At 44.4% G+C, this 17,705-nt stretch overlaps 1 protein-coding gene across 2 annotated transcripts in view; it reads left to right on the top strand.

Annotated features, from left to right (window-relative positions):
* The window catches only part of TCEA3 (transcription elongation factor A3), a 28,365-nt gene extending 11,756 nt beyond the window's left edge, over positions 1 to 16,609 (top strand). Inside the window, exons 4-13 of one of the 2 annotated variants that reach the window (XM_083455706.1) lie at positions 4,216 to 4,348; positions 7,165 to 7,224; positions 8,236 to 8,313; positions 8,860 to 8,937; positions 10,283 to 10,443; positions 10,884 to 10,940; positions 11,920 to 12,074; positions 12,424 to 12,570; positions 14,134 to 14,205; positions 14,720 to 16,609. In XM_083455706.1, the coding sequence (XP_083311832.1) occupies positions 4,216 to 4,348; positions 7,165 to 7,224; positions 8,236 to 8,313; positions 8,860 to 8,937; positions 10,283 to 10,443; positions 10,884 to 10,940; positions 11,920 to 12,074; positions 12,424 to 12,570; positions 14,134 to 14,205; positions 14,720 to 14,728 (950 nt within the window). In that variant the 3' untranslated portion in view covers positions 14,729 to 16,609. Of the gene's footprint in view, positions 1 to 4,215; positions 4,349 to 7,164; positions 7,225 to 8,235; positions 8,314 to 8,859; positions 8,938 to 10,282; positions 10,444 to 10,883; positions 10,946 to 11,919; positions 12,075 to 12,423; positions 12,571 to 14,133; positions 14,206 to 14,719 lie in introns of both variants that reach the window. The other variant, XM_083455705.1, reaches the window with a different exon arrangement.
* Positions 16,610 to 17,705: the final 1,096 nt, after the last annotated feature.

Here is a 17,705-nt window from a genome sequence, read left to right as displayed (position 1 = left end):
AGGGCTTTAAACTGACTAATGTGGGGGAGGGAGACAGTGCTCCTGAAGGTAGGAGTCTATTAATTGATGAAGATGATCATCCAAATGTCATAGACCAAATGGAGCAAACAGCAAGCAGACCTAGTGGTGGGAGGAAAAAATCCTTAAATAAGAGACACGGGGGAATGACTAATGGACTTCAATGTCTGTACACTAATGCACAAAGCATGGGAAATAAACAAGATGAACTTGAGCTCTTGGTACAGCAAACTAAATATGACATAATAGGCATCACTGAAACCTGGTGGGATAAGTCCCACGATTGGAATGTAAAAATGGAGGGATACAATCTATTTCAGAGAAACAGACCAGACAAGAAAGGAGGAGGAGTGGCGTTATATGTCAGGGATGTGTATACCTGTGAAGAGATCCAAGATTTAGAACCTCAAAGCCAAAGTGAGAGCATTTGGGTCAAAATTAAGGGAGAGAAGAATAACAGTGACCTCATTGTGGGAGTTTACTATAGATCCCCAAGCCAAACGGAGGACATAGATGATGCCTTCCTGGAACAGATGGCCAAGCATGCAAAAGGAAGGGAGATAGTAGTAATGGGGGACTTCAATTACCCAGATATTTGTTGGATGTCAAACTCAGCCAAGAGCATAAGGTCAAACAGATTCCTCACTGGCCTTGCAGACAACTTCATTGTCCAGAAAGTGGGAGAAGCAACAAGAGGAACAGCCATTTTAGATCTGGTCCTAACCAATGTCGATGACCTGGTTAATGGGGTAGAAGTGGAAGGATCATTAGGCGCAAGTGATCATGCTCTTCTGAAGTTTACTATACAACGGAAAGGAGCAGCCAAGCATACTAGGACTCAATTTCTTGACTTTAAGAAAGCCGACTTCATAAAACTTAGGGAAGTGCTGGGTGAGATCCCATGGACAGTAATACTAAAAGGAAAGGGAGTTCATGATGGCTGGGAGTTTGTTAAGAGGGAGATAGTAAAAGCACAACTTCAGGCAATACCAATGAGATGGAAACATGGAAGGTGCCTAAAGAAGCCAGGGTGGCTATCTAAAGAACTTTTAACTGAGTTAAGATTAAAAAAGGATGTGTACAAAAAATGGAAAAGGGGGGAAACCACCAAAGAGGAATTCAAACAAATAGCCAGCACGTGTAGACACAAAGTCAGAAAAGCTAAAGCACAGAATGAACTCAGGCTTGCTAGAGAGGTTAAAAGCAACAAAAAAGGCTTCTATGGGTATGTTCGTAGCAAAAGGAAGAACAAAGAAACAGTGGGGTCACTCAGAGGAGAAGATGGTGAAATGCAAACAGGGGACACAGAAAGGGCTGAACTCCTCAATGCCTTCTTTGCCTCAGTCTTCTCCGATAAAGAAAACAATGCCCGACCTGAAGAATTTGGAGGAAATGATTCAGCAGAGGAAACACAGCCCAGAATAACTAAGGAGATAGTACAAGAATACTTGGCTAGTTTAGATGTATTCAAGTCTCCAGGGCCAGATGAACTGCATCCAAGAGTATTAAAAGAACTGGCAGATGTGATCTCAGAACCACTGGCAGTCATCTTTGAGAATTCCTGGAGAACAGGCGAAGTCCCGGCAGACTGGAGGAGGGCAAATGTTGTCCCTATTTTCAAAAAGGGGAAAAGAGAGGACCCAAATAATTACCGCCCAGTCAGTCTAACATCAATACCAGGGAAGATTCTGGAGCAGATCATTAAGCAAACAATCTGTGAGCACCTAGAAAGGAATGCTGTGATCACCAATAGTCAGCATGGATTTCTGAAAAATAAGTCATGTCAGACTAACCTGATCTCATTTTTTGACAGAATTACAAGCCTGGTAGATGAAGGGAACGCAGTGGATGTAGTCTACCTTGATTTCAGCAAGGCATTTGACAAGGTGCCCCATGATATTCTTGTAAAGAAGCTGGTAAAATGCGGTCTTGACTATGCTACCACTCAGTGGATTTGTAACTGGCTGACTGACCGGACCCAAAGGGTGCTCATCAATGGTTCCTCTTCATCCTGGAGAAGAGTGACTAGTGGGGTGCCACAGGGTTCTGTCTTGGGCCCGGTCTTATTCAACATCTTTATCAACGACTTGGATGATGGACTCAAGGGCATCCTGATCAAATTTGCAGATGACACCAAACTGGGAGGGGTGGCTAACACCCCAGAAGACAGGATCACACTTCAAAACGACCTTGACAGATTAGAGAACTGGGCCAAAACAAACAAGATGAATTTTAACAGGGAGAAATGTAAAGTATTGCACTTGGGCAAAAAAAAATGAGAGGCACAAATACAAGATGGGTGACACCTGGCTTGAGAGCAGTACATGTGAAAAGGATCTAGGAGTCTTGGTTGACCACAAACTTAACATGAGCCAACAGTGTGACGCGGCAGCTAAAAAAGCCAATGCAATTCTGGGCTGCATCAATAGGAGTATAGCATCTAGATCAAGGGAAGTTATAGTGCCACTGTATTCTGCTCTGGTCAGACCTCACCTGGAGTACTGTGTCCAGTTCTGGGCACCACAGTTCAAGAAGGACACTGACAAACTAGAACGTGTACAGAGGAGGGCAACCAAAATGGTCAAAGGCCTGGAAACAATGCCTTATGAGGATCGGCTAAGGGAGCTGGGCATGTTTAGCCTGGAGAAGAGGAGGTTAAGGGGTGATATGATAGCCATGTTCAAATATATAAAAGGATGTCACATAGAGGAGGGAGAAAGGTTGTTTTCTGCTGCTCCAGAGAAGCGGACACGGAGCAATGGATACAAACTACAAGAAAGAAGATTCCACCTAAACATTAGGAAGAACTTCCTGACAGTAAGAGCTGTTCGACAGTGGAATTTGCTGCCAAGGAGTGTGGTGGAGTCTCCTTCTTTGGAGGTCTTTAAGCAGAGGCTTGACAACCATATGTCAGGAGTGCTCTGATGGTGTTTCCTGCTTGGCAGGGGGTTGGACTCGATGACCCTTGTGGTCTCTTCCAACTCTATGATTCTATGATTCTATGATTCTATGATTCCTGTCTTACCAAGCAGAACGACAAGGCAGACTGATGATAAGCATGCAAGGAGTTGGACAAGATTGTCCTTGTTGTTTTAAAGGAAATTATAGCCATGGGGCAGATCTGGACCACAGCAGGGAGCTTGTTCTTCTTCTTCTTCTTCTTCTATTATTATTATTATTATTATTATTATTATTATTATTATTATTAAACAATTTGCCCTTGTTGTGGTTCTGGTCAAAATCCCCAGCCTCAGCTGTGACTGCTGTTGACTGCTGTTGACTTTTTAAAAATCATGTAATTATTAACTTTAGTCAGCATCTCTGCCTTGGTGTGTGCTGTTAGGGGTTTGGTGGAGCTTATTTGCAACTGCTTCAATGTAAAAATCCACGACTCCTCAAGTTTGCAAGCATACTTCCCCATTCGTGGGGACTTGAAACTTTTTTGTGGTGGTCTTGTAGTAAGGTTAAAGCTTACTGGGAAATGATATATAACAAATTGAAAAAGATGTTTAAAATACCATTTGTATAAAATAAACCCCAGAAGCTTTCCTTTTGGGAATTATAGGAGTAGAACTACCTAAACATTATAGAAATTTTTTCATGTATGCGACTACAGCGGCAAGAATGTTATTTGCCCAGAAATGGAAAGAAGAAGAAGTCCTGACGAAAGAAGAATGGATACAAAAACTTATGGAATATGTAGAAGTGGCAAAACCTACTGGGGAAAAAAAATCAAGATAAACTTTTTATAAAAGAATGAAAATAGTTTATTGAATATTTACAAACACACTGTAAGATAAGAACCTTGGCAGGATTATTGTAATAACCTGAAGTTTCATAAGCGTATATATTTAAAGTAGATTAATAAAAAAATAAGTTAATTTGGAATGTGCAGGAAATGTAAGAAATAAATTTAAGGAACCGTAGAAAGAGGAGGAAGGAAGTCGAGTTTTGAAATGTTAGAATGATTGTAAAACTATTGAAATGTATATAACTGAAAATCATAAATATTTTTTTTTAAAAATGAAAGTTTTTTTAAAATTAAAATTTGAGATGCTCACAAAGCAAGTAGAAGTGTGAGGGTGCTAGAAAAATATCGCAGGGCTTACTGTATATGAAACTACTAATGGAACTAGAAAATATAGAAGACTTTACAATATTTGATAGTACCTGGATGTTCCATTTTCTGTCTTTTAGATTCGGGGACGGAGAAGAGTAAAAAGGAGAAAGAGAGAGACAAAGGGATTGATAGCTCTGGCTGGAAAACCGAAGACACCATTTCCCACCCTGTGAATCTCTGCAAAAGTTCTGGTGGAAAACAAAAAGACAGGTATTCACATGTTAGGGCCATTTGCAGCTTTTAGTGCAAGGAGGTGCAAATTTTGATTAGAATCAGGTCCAGTTGTCTTCCCTCAAAAAAGCGATTCTGTTGCAGATATCACATTTTCTGAGTCGACAAATATTGTTAGTGGTAAAATTGCTATCCCCCCCCCCCCACAGTTAGCAGGAAACCAAAGGAAAGGGAGATGAAGGCACTGGGTGCAGGAAAAGCAAAAAGAAAGAACAAATTCTCAAAGTACCAAAAATGTTACATAATTCGCAATGCGTTAACAGAATTAAGAAATTTATTCACCAGGAGCAACACTTCTTACCACCACTACTTGCAAAGATATACCTCTGTAGCCTTCTCCTTTGCTACCAGAATTTAGCCAAATTTTTAACGTGTATATGGTGATATAATTTGTTCTATGCTACCCTTAGATTCCTTTGAGATGGAGGGCAGTCTAGAACCATATATGTTGATGATGAGCAGCAACAACAATAGCACAATATTATTATTCCTAAGGGTGACTTTTTGCATCTGTGGCTGGTTTGTATTAGGGAAAATTGCTTTGAAAAAATGTGTGTACCTTGGTTTTCAAACAGCTTGGTTCTCAAATGTTTTGGCTCCCAAACGCTGCAAACTTGGAACTGACTGTTCTGGCTTAGGAACTATTTTTGGAAGCCGAACGTCTGAACGGGGCTTCCGATTGGCTGCAGGAGGTTCCTGCAGCCAATCAGAAGCTGCGCTTTGGTTTCCGAACGTTTTGGAAGTCAAGCGGACTTCCGGAACGGATTCCGTTCGACTTCCAAGGTACGACTGTATTTGGATGAATCTGTTGATGAAATTTCGGGATGCCACAGGCTGATGTCAAAAGATTGGAAATGAGAAACTGAAATGGACAGGTTTCCCCCATCCCTACTCAAGAAATTTAAGTTTTAGATGAGTCTCCAGGGTGGGAGGCTTAACTATAATGAAATCACTTATTTGTCACCCCTAACTATTTTTAAATGGGATACCCTTGAAGGGCGACCGTAGGGACATTTAATTGGGCCTAAGCATATGCAAAAGCTCCTGCCCAGTTTCTAGGGTGTTTCTTATTTTAACCTAAGAGACGGCATCTTGTTAAGCAGGCCCTCCCTTCGCCATGGTGTTCTCTGCTTGTGCTTGGAAAAATGCCCATCTTGGCTGCCAGGCCCTGTTTAGTTTCACTTTCCACTTCAGTGCCTGTAATAGCAACTATATCGCTTATTCTGTGTCATTTGCAAAATGGTGGGGTGAGCCAGGATTGTCCTGGACCTTGTTAACCACCGTTTGACAGATGGCAGAGCTGCTCTGCGCTGATAGATTTGGGGAATGCTCTGAGCGCCATTAAACAAAGAGAGCTTCCAGTGTTCTTGCTGCTACCCAGTTTGCTGCATATGATGAGCATCAGATAGGTAATGCTTTGTTTTACAATTGTCTTATGGCCGGCAACCAGGTGGCATAGAAAAGATTCAGGGCATGGATTCACAGAGCTTTATTTGCAGGGCTGTTGCTGCCATGTTGGGATTCCAGACACGCATGAAGACTAGGGTGCATTCTTCGTATGAGCTGCTCATTTTATCAATTTCCACAGGTGCTGCATGTGATACGAGAAAGGCATGGACCGTTTTTTAAATATAAGATGAAGATTTCTGGCTAGCCACATGCTTGCACCTTCCTCCTGTCACATTCCAATACTGCTTTTCATTTAGTGGCAATGCCAAGGCAACACTATTGCTCTGGGGGTTTCCATGTTAGGATGGAATAACGTGCATCATTACTGCTATTAAATATAAATCAAAGGGGGAAATACGCATGTGGGTCCCATGCCACAGCTTGGGAGTCAGAGGTGGGTCTGGGGTATGGACCAGTTGAAAACCACTGTGCCAGTGTACATTTAATGCACGTTACTGATATAAAATACTAGGGACACGGGTGGCGCTGTGGGTTAAACCACAGAGCCTAGGACTTGCCGATCAGAAGGTCGGTGGTTCGAATCCCCACAATGGGGTGAGCTCCCGTTGCTCGGTCCAAGCTCCTGCCAACCTAGCAAAGTGCAAGTAGATAACTAGGTACCACTCTGGCGGGAAGGTAAACAGTGTTTCTGTGCGCTGCTCTGGTTCGCCAGAAGCGGCTTAGTTATGCAGGCCACATGACCTGGAAGATGTACGCCTGCTCCCTCGGCCAATAAAGCAAGATGAGCGCCGCAACCCCAGAGTCGGCCATGACCGGACCTAATGGTCAGGGGTCCCTTTACCTTTACCTTTACTGATATAAAGTAGGTGCACATTTAGAATTCATATGTTGCAGAAAGCAAGCCAGCTAATTTCCCCATCCAAATCAACCCAGATAAATTCTTCAATTATTTTGCACCCCGTTCCAGATCACCCCAAATCTGTTCCTCTTCTATTCATTTAGACCCAGTTAATTTCCCCAAAGAGCATCCTCCATATCAGTTCAATTCTCTTTCAGGTATTTCTTTTTAAAAAAAGGCATCTATGTACTGAACACACTCTAAGCCGAGGATAATCATACAAAGGATAAAGCAATTAAAATTCCTCATAAAGCTGAACATAAACCTTAACACCACCTTATGTTGCCTGCTGGACTAAGAAAGTCTTTGGCAGGGCTCAGAGTTATCTACCCTTATATTCTATGATAGCTCCAGGAGGTAAATTCTGCCAACTGGAGAAGCCACCTCTACTTCCAGCACAGACACTGAAATGCATGATGCTGGAGATGGTGAACTGAAGAATGCCAAATTCAGGCAATCTAGCACCATGCTTTGTCTCTATATGCAGAGATCCCAGAAGTGCTTCAGCTACATCGAAAAAATCCCACTTGGAACCTAAAAAAGAGAGGTACGTCCTTATCTTTCTTCAGTGGATCTCATAATATTTCAATTTCCTGGGAAACATTATTGCCAGTGGAGACGGATCCCTTAGGGCAAGGGGCTCACTGCCCCACCTCCCGTCTGCCATCAGCCAGCCCCACCTGCCTGCATTCTTACCTGTGACCAGTCCAGGGGGTGGCACTGCCTATCGGCTTCTCCTCCTTGGTCCCATTGTTACCCTTGCAGTACTCGGCAAGGAGGAGGATGGGGACAAAACTAGACTTGGTTGGCTCTGCCTATCCTAGGCTCTGGCTCCACCTACCTTTTGAACTCCCTACATCCCACCCTGGGACATGGGTGGCACTGTGGGTTAAACCACAGAGGCTAGGGCTTGCTGATCGGAAGTTCGGCGGTTCGAATCCCCATGACGGGGTGAGCTCCCGTTGCTCGGTCCCAGCTCCTGCCCACCTAGCAGTTCGAAAGCACGCTGTGCAAGTAGATAGATAGGTACCACTCTGGCGGGAAGGTAAATGATGTTTCTGTGCGCTGCTCTGGTTCGCCAGAAGCGGCTTAGTCACGCTGGCCACATGACCCGGAAGCTGTACGCCAGCTCCCTTGGCCAATAAAGCGAGATGAGCGCCGCAACCACAGAGTCGGTCACAACTGGACCTAACGGTCAGGGGTCCCTTTACCTTTACCTTTACATCCTACCCCACCAGTTCCAATGGCCACAAAGTCCAGGCATCCATTTCCCATGTTAATGTTAGGGGGGGTGGAGATTGCATAACTTGGCAATAGGACACGTGCTTTACCTGCAGGAAGCTCCAGGTCCAATCCCTAGCACCTCCAGTTTAACAGTCAGGTAGGAGATGATGGGGAATAATCCGTCTGAGACCCTGCCGGTCAGAGTGGACAACAGCAGGCTAGATGGACAACATAGTCCAATCTGGTCTAAGGCAGTTAGCATGTGTTCCAAGCTAACAGTCTGGCAATTCATAGCTCTTTTTTTGCACTTTGTACCCTTTCTCCCCCAAAAAAGAAGAGACTCCGAAGACTCGAGATCTTCCACCTCCACTGCTGCTTCCTCTTCCTCTCCCAAGAGGCTGTCAACGGACAGGTAAGCTACTTTGTCAGCTTTGCTGATGCTGCATGGCTGGCCTTTTACCTGGCGCCATTGCTAGCTTGGCAAGTGCAGGAGGGCATTTATCCCTGTTCTAGTCCATAGTGTTCAGAGAAAGGATGAGGCAGTTTCCTAGTCTAGTCCTTCCTGGTTCTTTATTTCATATGTTACCCTTCGTCTTCCTTGAAACAGTGAGCCAAGAGCTGCGCTAATAAACAGGGTCTCATCCGCAGCTTACATTTGAAGCACAAGTATACCGCTTTAACAGTCACGGCTTCCTCAAAGCATCCTGGGAGCTGTAGTTTATCCCTCACAGAACTTCAGTTCCAAGCACCTTTAGCAAACTGCAGGTCCCAGAATTCCTTGGTGGAAGTTTAATGTGGTGCAGTGCTGCTTAGTGCAGATGGGGCCATTAAAAAGAAATAAACATTATATACTGAGGATAGTTAATAAAATTTAACTATACTTGGGAATCCCCCCACTCCCGTTGCAGTGAGTGTGTTTTGGCATCTTATTTGTTGCACCTCTTTGTCTTCCTTACAGGAGGGCCTCCACTGGCTCCAACCCAGCAGCATCTCCTCCCGGGTCTCGGAAAAATTCTACCGATAGCAAAGAGGAGAGGTATGGCTGGGTATTTGTGTGTCCTCCCCAAGTGGGGAGGGGGGAGATGAAACTGGATATAAAGATTCCCCAGTGAGCTTCATGGCTGAGTAGGGATTTCAACCCTGGCCTCCCAGATTCTAGTCCCACGTTCTAACCACAACACCACACTGCCATGAATTTGAGCCACAAAAAAAAAAACACATTAAGGAGAGGCTGGCTGGATCAGACCAATGGTCCATCTGGTCCATTATCATTTCCCCAAAAGCTGTTAATCAGATGCCCCTAGGAAGCCGGTTATTGCTTCTCCGCAAGTGGTATTTTTGTGGAATATTCTGCCCATAGAGATCTTCTGTTTCCACCTTTAAACAGCTGTTGAAAACGTTTCTGTTCTGCCAGGCTTATGTTGGCGATTAAGGATATCTCTCTCCATAGTATTTACTTGATGGTCTCTGATTTTAAAATACAGTGGTACCTTGGGTTACATACGCTTCGGGTTACAGACTCCTCTAGCCCAGAAATAGTACCTCGGGTTAAGAACTTTGCTTCAGGATGAGAACAGAAATCGCACGGCAGCAGCGGGAGGCCCCATTAGCTAAAGGGGTGCTTTAGGTTAAGAACAGTTTCAGGTTAAAAACGGACCTTTGGAACAAATTAAGTACTTAACCCGAGGTATCAGTGTATTTTAATGAGTTTTTATTATATATGGATATTACTGTATACGGCTTTGATATTTTTTTACAATATAGTGGTATAGATATTAGATATTTGTATAAATAAGTGAAATAAATAAACCTGACGGATGCCTTTTTCCATCAGGACTAATAGCCGTTGGTAGCTTCGTCCTCCATGAATTCGTCCAATCTCCTTTTAAAACCACCCTAGTTAGTGGCCATGTGTTGACATACCTTGTGGCAGCGAGTTCCATAAGTTAATGATTTACTTTTTTGAAGAAGTGCTTCTTGTCCTTTCTGAATCTCCCAGTTAGTTTCACTGGGTGGCTTCCCCTGTTCTAGCATTGGTGGGGGATTACGTTACTGCTAATGTGCAATTGCCTTGCAAGCTGAATTTTGGAGAGAAGACTAGGCTAGTACAAGGAGATTTTTTTAAATAATAATAATAGAGAGGATCATTTAGTTGTTTATTTTTGTGTTTTTATATTGTAATTCTCCCTGTGATCCTTGGATGAAGAGCAGTATAGAAATTTAACTAGTGAAATGCAATGTTATGTAAGCCCCCTACCTCTGGTCTGGAGTGGTGCAGGCTAGACCACAGACGACCTCAGTAAGAACTAGGCTTAGTTCTTCATGGTGATATTTGCCATCTTCTGCTTTTGCAAAGACCTGTTGTTTTCTGCCCTCTTCAGATCCCACAGCAAAGCTAGGCCAGATGTGCCCAAGACCCCAACCAGCCCCATCACTCCGACATTTTCATCTTCTACCTGCTTCTTGGCATCGTGCTACCTGACAGGAGACTCTGTCCGGGACAAATGCATTGAGATGGTCTCCGCAGCTCTGAAAATGGATGGTGAGAGGCCAGTCTATGCTTCTGTGGCTCAGGAAACTTTCCAGCTGGGATGGGGAAGCAAAGGACCTTCAGATGCTGTGCAGGTCGGGGGCACTTTTTGTTTCCACATTTTCACTTCTTAAAATATGGCAACCCTAGGTTAGGGAAGCAACGGGGAAATGCAGATGGAATCCAGAGAGGAAAATATGGATAAGGCCTCATTGAGCAAACTGAACAAAAAACAGTGTGTAATTCAAGTAGAAAAACAAAACCTCAAGAGAGGTTTTGTCTTTCTTAGTACAGAGGAAGGAGACATTAACACATACACGGAAGAGGAACTCCCTCAGAACTACCAGGGCATGAGCTGCCTCAGCAAAAGTCCTGCCACTAATGCTAACAAGAATTAGCTCCTAAGTTGCACACAGAATGATCTCTTCTGTTCCACTTCTTTTTCTCCTCAGATGATTACAAGGAGTTTGGAGTCAATTGCGACAAGATGGCAGCTGAAATTGAAGATCATATCCTTGGATAGGATGGGTTCTGTGGGCCAGAACAGTGTTTTGCTATCACTCACTCCAGGGCTGTTTTTTAGTCTTACCTTCCCTTCTATAAAATTGGGATACTGTTGCTGATCCCAAGGGTTCTACCTTACAAAACGGTTTTATATCTATATATATATAATATGAATATGAAGTACTGGAAGCGCTTTGTAAATGGGCTCTATGCATAACAGAATTGCTTCTGGGCTCCAAAACATATGAGAAATAATAATAATAATAATAATAATAATAATAATAATAATAATAATAATTTTATTTGTATCCCGCCCTCCCCGGCAAAAGCCAGGCTCAGAGCAGCTAACAACAAGTAAAAATAGCACAGTATACATAAAAACACACAGTCAATTAATTAAAATACATTCTAAAATCAATTCAGAATCGACCATTGGGTTAGAGTTCTATGAGGATTACAGAAGGAGAGAGGGGGTCAGACTGTGCCTTGGCCAAAGGCCTGGTGGAACAGCTCCGTCTTGCAGGCCCTGCGGAAAGATGTCAAGTCCCACAGGGCCCTAGTCTCTTGTGACAGAGCGTTCCACCAGATCGGGGCCACAGCCGAAAAAGCCCTGGCTCTGGTCGAGGCCAGCCTAACCTCCCTGTGGCCCAGGATCTCCAAAATGTTTTTATTTGAAGACTGTAAGGTCCTTCGTGGGACATACCAGGAGAGGCGGTCCCTTAGGTACGAGGGTCCTAGGCCGTATAGGGCTTTAAACCATGAGAAATTGGATCTCGTGATACACACGCGCAGTGGAGGCTGGCAATCAGGGTTTGGGGCAGAGATCTGTTTCATTGCCTCCTACCTGAAATCCTTTTCGCTAGCGATGCTGTGGATTGAACCCGGGGCCTTCTCCACACAGAGCATGCACCCTGCCACCTGAGCTCTGTGACCCATTTCATTCTGTGTATCATCCTTTTTGCCCTTCTTCCTTGACGCCTCCACATATCTACCAGGAGCTGAAGGGCACCGATATGAAGTATCGCAACCGTGTGAGGAGCCGCATTAGCAACCTGAAGGACCCCAAGAATCCTGGCTTGCGCCGAAACGTGTTGTCCGGAGCCATTCCGCCCAGCCTCATTGCCAGGATGACGGCGGATGTAAGTAGGGAGGAGAAGAAACAGGCTGGGCTATAACTTTTTACATCCGTGGCAGGGAATCTCTGTCCCACAGGCCTCATTAGGGGCATGAGGCCATTTTGGCCAAGCCTCACCTTCCTTCTGCACACCTGGCATATATGGGATGTCAGGTGTGAGCAGGTAAAAGATGTGACTGGGCTGAAATGGGGGTTTGCAGGGATGTGAATTGATCTGACTGCCTCTGCAGTCTCCTGTGTGTTGGTCTTTGCTAGCCCTAACAACCAGCTGATGGTTTGGGCTTGCAAAGCGCTGTGGCAAGTTTAGGACTGGTAAGGCAGAAAGTCTGCTCTAACTAAGTAATTAATTGCAGGAAATGGCCAGCGATGAACTGAAGGAGCTGAGAAACGCCATGACCCAAGAAGCCATCCGAGAGCATCAGATGGCGAAGACCGGAGGCACCACAACTGACCTCTTCCAGTGCGGCAAATGCAAAAAGAAGAACTGCACCTATAACCAGGTGAGAAGAGGTGGGCTGGGCTGTTGGGCAAGACCTATCAGTCTGGGCAGGTTCGCATGGTAAAACAACAACAACAAATCCCTCTGTGCTTCACAAGAGATCACTGCAGTGAGCGAGAAAAGGAAAGCTAATGATGTTAATTTGCACATTGTACTGTAGATATAGTCAATTTCAGGGACCGCAGAAGAATCTGAGCAAGATCTCTACATATATATACAGTGGTACCTCGGGTTACAGACGCTTCAGGGTACAGACTCCGCTAACCCAGAAATAGTACCTCGGGTTAGGAACTTTGCTTCAGGATGAGAACAGAAATCGTGCAGCAGCGGTGCGGTGGCAGCAGGAGGCCCCATTATCTAAAGTGGTGCTTCAGGTTAAGAACAGACCTCCGGAACGAATTAAGTTCTTAACCGAGGTACCACTGTGTGTATATATATGTGTGTGTGTGTGTTCAGTGCTTTTTTTCTGGGGGGACGTAGGGGTTCTCATACCCCTAAACATTTTATGAATCCTTGTACTTTTATCCATTTACTGTATTTATTTCCCCCGATTTGAACTATAAACTATATGTTTAATAAAGCACAGTGCTTTTTAATTTACATGTTGAAACATTTCGGTTATTGCCTTCATCTGCTGCTCTGATAACAATGAAGGGATGCTGTATCCAAGGTGGCAGTTATAGAGCTCTGAGGATGACACTCTCAGGATGCCTTCATTCATCAGAGCCAAGCAGTGCTGGTACCGTCCTCCAGGCTGAGGCCACACAGTGTTAATGTGCCCGGTGTGTACACCCAGAAGGTCTTCCTCTTTGCTAACATGGTTGGATCTTTTGGCATCTCTGCAGCTACTATTGATAAGACTGACAGGCTGCGGTTCTCAGAACTGAAATTATTTGCTCCACTGTTTTGGTCAAGATTGCAAATTTGTAGTTTCTAAAACATGTGTAGATGGGTTGTAGTTTTACCCATGTACTGGATATGACACCCCCCTTTTTTGCACTTGGATTATATTGTACAATGTGCAGGTGGTATTCTCTCTTTATATACTCAAGAGAGAGTCTTTATATACCATTTAATGCAAAAAATGGGCTTCCAAGTGGCTTGCAGATTATAAAAAACAGTTACACAGACATATAACAATCCATCATTCCCTTTAAAGCAACTTAATAATTAGAACAGGAGCTTTGGGTTGAGAGATCAAGGGAATGTCTGTGTAAACAGATGCAATATAGTATAGATTGATATATAGCTATAGGCATTCTGTGTGTGTGTGCCCTGCCAGGTTCTTTGCTCTGTCTTTGGACTAGCAGAAGGGGCAAAACACATAGCAAGCGATTGTGCTTAATTTATGTAATTTATGCAAGCTGCAGAATCCCGCTTTCCTTAGTGCAAAATTGTGGCTTAAAAGCTTGATGTGCCCAAATTTGATAGTGGCAATGAAAATGCTGGAATTTAGTTGTGAGGATTAAATTTTGGAAGCTGGGGCCTCTTTGCTACTGGAATTTGTGCTCCAGTTTGCTAAGAAAGGCAAACACCCAGCTCACAGCTGACTTTCTCCTTGCAGGTGCAAACACGGAGTGCTGACGAGCCAATGACGACCTTTGTGCTGTGTAACGAGTGTGGGAACCGCTGGAAGGTAGTATTCCCACTCCACACCCCAAAATAAGTTTTTATCTTTGCACATTTTTGCGTGTACACATTATACCTTAAAATATGCATTCGTTTTACATTTTGGAATTCTCTCAAAATCTGGGGAAGAGTTAAAATGGAAGGACAACTTCATTGTGATCCATGTATCAATTTGGGAAGTTGGAATGAAGTTCGCTTAAAATGCAGGCAGAACAAAATTCCTGAGCATCGCTACTCATGCCTTCTCTTCCTAGCATACCAGCTTTACCTCTGTTGTCCCCTCATGTCCATGCGAGGACAACCCATTTAGATATGGCCCAGGTCCCCTCAAGTTAAATCCCAGTGCGTGTAGGTCAAAACCCAATTCCTCAACCAAATTTGGGGAATGACCATGTTGGTGCTGGTGGATTTGTCTTTGTGTGGACACCTGGGGATGTTGAAGGTGAGGCAGGTGGGGCTTTTCTGCATGCAATGTCCCAGAAGATCCAGCAATGTTCAGAGAGTGTCCTTTCCCTTTGCAGTTCTGCTGATGTTCCTTGAGCCCAGCCAGTGATGGAGAAGATGATGTCCTGTCGTTCAGGAGAAGCTTTGAACTATCCACTGAAGAAATAACAGCAGGAAAGTGGAAGGGGTGCACATGAAAGGTGGAAATGCTGGGCCCTTAGGGGTGAATTACTTAAAAGGAGTGGTGATGGTCTGTTGTTAATTCAGGTGATGGAATGATGCCACTATTAGGAAGGCTGTGTTCTGCGAACACACTGGGCAAGTGCAGAATTTTGCTTGAGTGCGGAATTCCACCTTCTGAGACTCTCCACATTTTTGTTTTTTGGTTTTGTTTTTTTTTTAAAAGTTTATACCCCTTAAGCTTTGAAATTGCATGTGTGGGCAATATATAATGAAAATCTCTGAAGGCCGGGAGTGGATGAAGATTCTTTGTCTTCAAGATATGGCACATCAGTGGCTTGCAAAAGGTCTTCCTTCCTCTGCCCAACTCTCAACACTTCCTTCAGATCACAGAACCCAGCTTTTCACGATACAGAATTTAGATCCATTTTTTTATCAGTGTAGGATGCAGTTTTGACTGCAGCCCATTAGCTTACCGTGTGCTGTTGGGGGATGACCTCTTTCAGAGGATTCAAATGTCAGATGTGGCCCTCTGGGCCTCTCCATGTGGCCCTTAGGCCTCCCCCTCATTGTGCCTCCTTGAATGCTTTTGGCTAACTGGAGTGTGTCTGGAACTGTTAAATGCCCTCTTGCTTGACAAGATAGAGGTTGGGGATTGCTTTCTGTACAGGAGGATAAGCCTGCTTTACTCCTAGCAGAAGAGGGAATTTTCAGCAGACGTAGTTTCTCCCTCCCCTGTATGACAAGCCGTCACCTACCAACATCCCCTCATTCCCTCTCCTATGAAGCTGCCTCAGGCTGAGCCAGACCACTGATCCGTCTGGACCAGGCTGCTTCTTGCTTTGTCTGGCAGTAGCCACTTAAAGGCTTTCCCAACCCTAACTACTTCCAGGGTCCCTTTAACGGTGATGGCAGGACTGTGCATGCAAAGCTTTGCTGTGCTGCTGAGTGGCGGTCACCCCTTGCGTCTGGTCACCATGGAAGCAGGAAGGTGGACACATAATGCTTTTTCAGAAGGGTTCCAGGCTCTAGTTCTAGGGCTGAGGGTGCCGATGTGCCAGCCATTGCCTCCTATAGTGCCCACGAAAGGTCTTTGTAAATATCCTGTAAAAAATAATAATAATCCCACAGTACACTAGTGATTGTTTCCTCTTCCTGCTCACTTCCTGTTTGTACAGGCTCGGCCTCCCTTCTACTAAACTCACCGCCTAAAACATGCCCACTTGCTGTTGGATGCCTGATTTCCTATCTGTTCTGAATGGGGTGGTTGAATGCTCTTTTAGACATTGAGGCCATTTTGCCATCCCTCAGTGGCAGCCATTTTGTGACGCGACGGGCCCCCATGGCAGCCATGACACTGTCTCAAGATTTGTAATGTACTGGCCCAAAAAAGGTTGATGATGTGTGCTCTAGGAGAGTAGCCATTGTGGATGGGGTCAGTTATTACACACGCCAGATGGCATTAGCTAAAGATTAGAGGCATCTTTCGGCAGAGTGCCCTTTGTCAGGAGCCCACTCATTCGCTCCCCCAGTCATGAGAAGGGATCCCAGAGAATTCAGTTGGAAATGGACGTGGGAATTTCTACTGTTTCTTGGCCCGTTTAGAGCAGAAATAAATCCAGTGACTACAGGTGGTTTTCATTCACAAAGTTCCGGTTTGTTTGTCTTTAAAGCCCACAAGTGACAAGTAATTAATGACTTTAAAAGATATATTTTGTTTTGACATTTCCTGTACATTGAAATGGTGTGGAAAGTAATTACAAAGTTAATTAAATTCATAATGTAAAGGATTGTGTAAATTACATTAATCAGCAGACAGCAAGACAAATAACATAGAATTGGGCAGAAAATGAACTGCAGCGGAAAGGAAATAGTGGTGTTTGCGACAAAGGTGGGTTGGAACGCAAACCACTGCCTTCTTGCATCCCTAGTCCTGAGCTTATCTGGGAGCATCCCATGTTGATTTCCCAAAATGTCCCAGAGCGATGCTGTAACAAGTGGCCTGGGGCACTGAGGGGAACCCAAAATGGCAGGTGGCACCACAGTCAATCCCACCAGATAAGCCTAGGACAGGTAAGTGGGCTGCACTTGGAGGGCTTCTGGTTCTGATGCCAGAGAAATGAAAACTGCAACAAACCTGGGAGTGGGAATTCAGGGTAATTCATTTCCTCTTTCTAAGAACATTTGATGCTTTTGGAGTGGAGCAGGTACTGAGCTTATACAAACCAAATGTTAAATGATCATTGATCATTACATTAGTACATTAGTAAACTCTTGAATGCTCACTCATTGCTCTGTGTGTCCATTCTGGGATGGAAACAGAATATGGTGTTTCTCTAGCAGAGTCATACCAAAATTGTTGGGTTACAGCAGGGGCAGGGAACCTGAGGCCTGAATGCGGCCCTCTAGATCCCTCATTCTGGCCCTTGGGCCTCTCCATAGGCCACACCTTTCCCCATCCTTGCTTCATACCCAGAATGCCTTTTGTTTGCTGGGATGTGTCCTTGAACTCCGACAATGCCTCTTATTTGTCTTGGAGGGAGAGGGGTGTGTGTGTCTGTGTGTGTAAACTAGCCCTCAACTAAAATGCCACAGGTTGATGCCAAACAGGTGTTTGCTAGAGTCTCGAAGTCTTCTATAGGGGCTATATGGGGCACTTCTGATCTTTCTCTCATGCCTGAACTGGGTGATATGTTGTGCCTGAGCCACAAGGAGGCAGTCCAGGTCCATCGGCTGCAATTTTTATTCTCACGGAGAATATTGCGGGACGTTTGTCCCACGCTCTGTTTTCCATCTCCACCTCTTGTAGAGCAGGTGTGCTTATAATAATAGTAATCACGATATGATGGTCATTAGATGATTTCATTTGCAGCCCACTTTCCT

The sequence above is a fragment of the Podarcis tiliguerta genome, assembly GCF_965153285.1.
Source record: "Podarcis tiliguerta genome assembly, chromosome: 8".
NCBI classification, from domain to species: Eukaryota; Metazoa; Chordata; class Lepidosauria; order Squamata; family Lacertidae; genus Podarcis; species Podarcis tiliguerta.
Note: the sequence above shows the minus strand (reverse complement) of the source record. Positions and strands in the feature narration are given on the sequence as shown.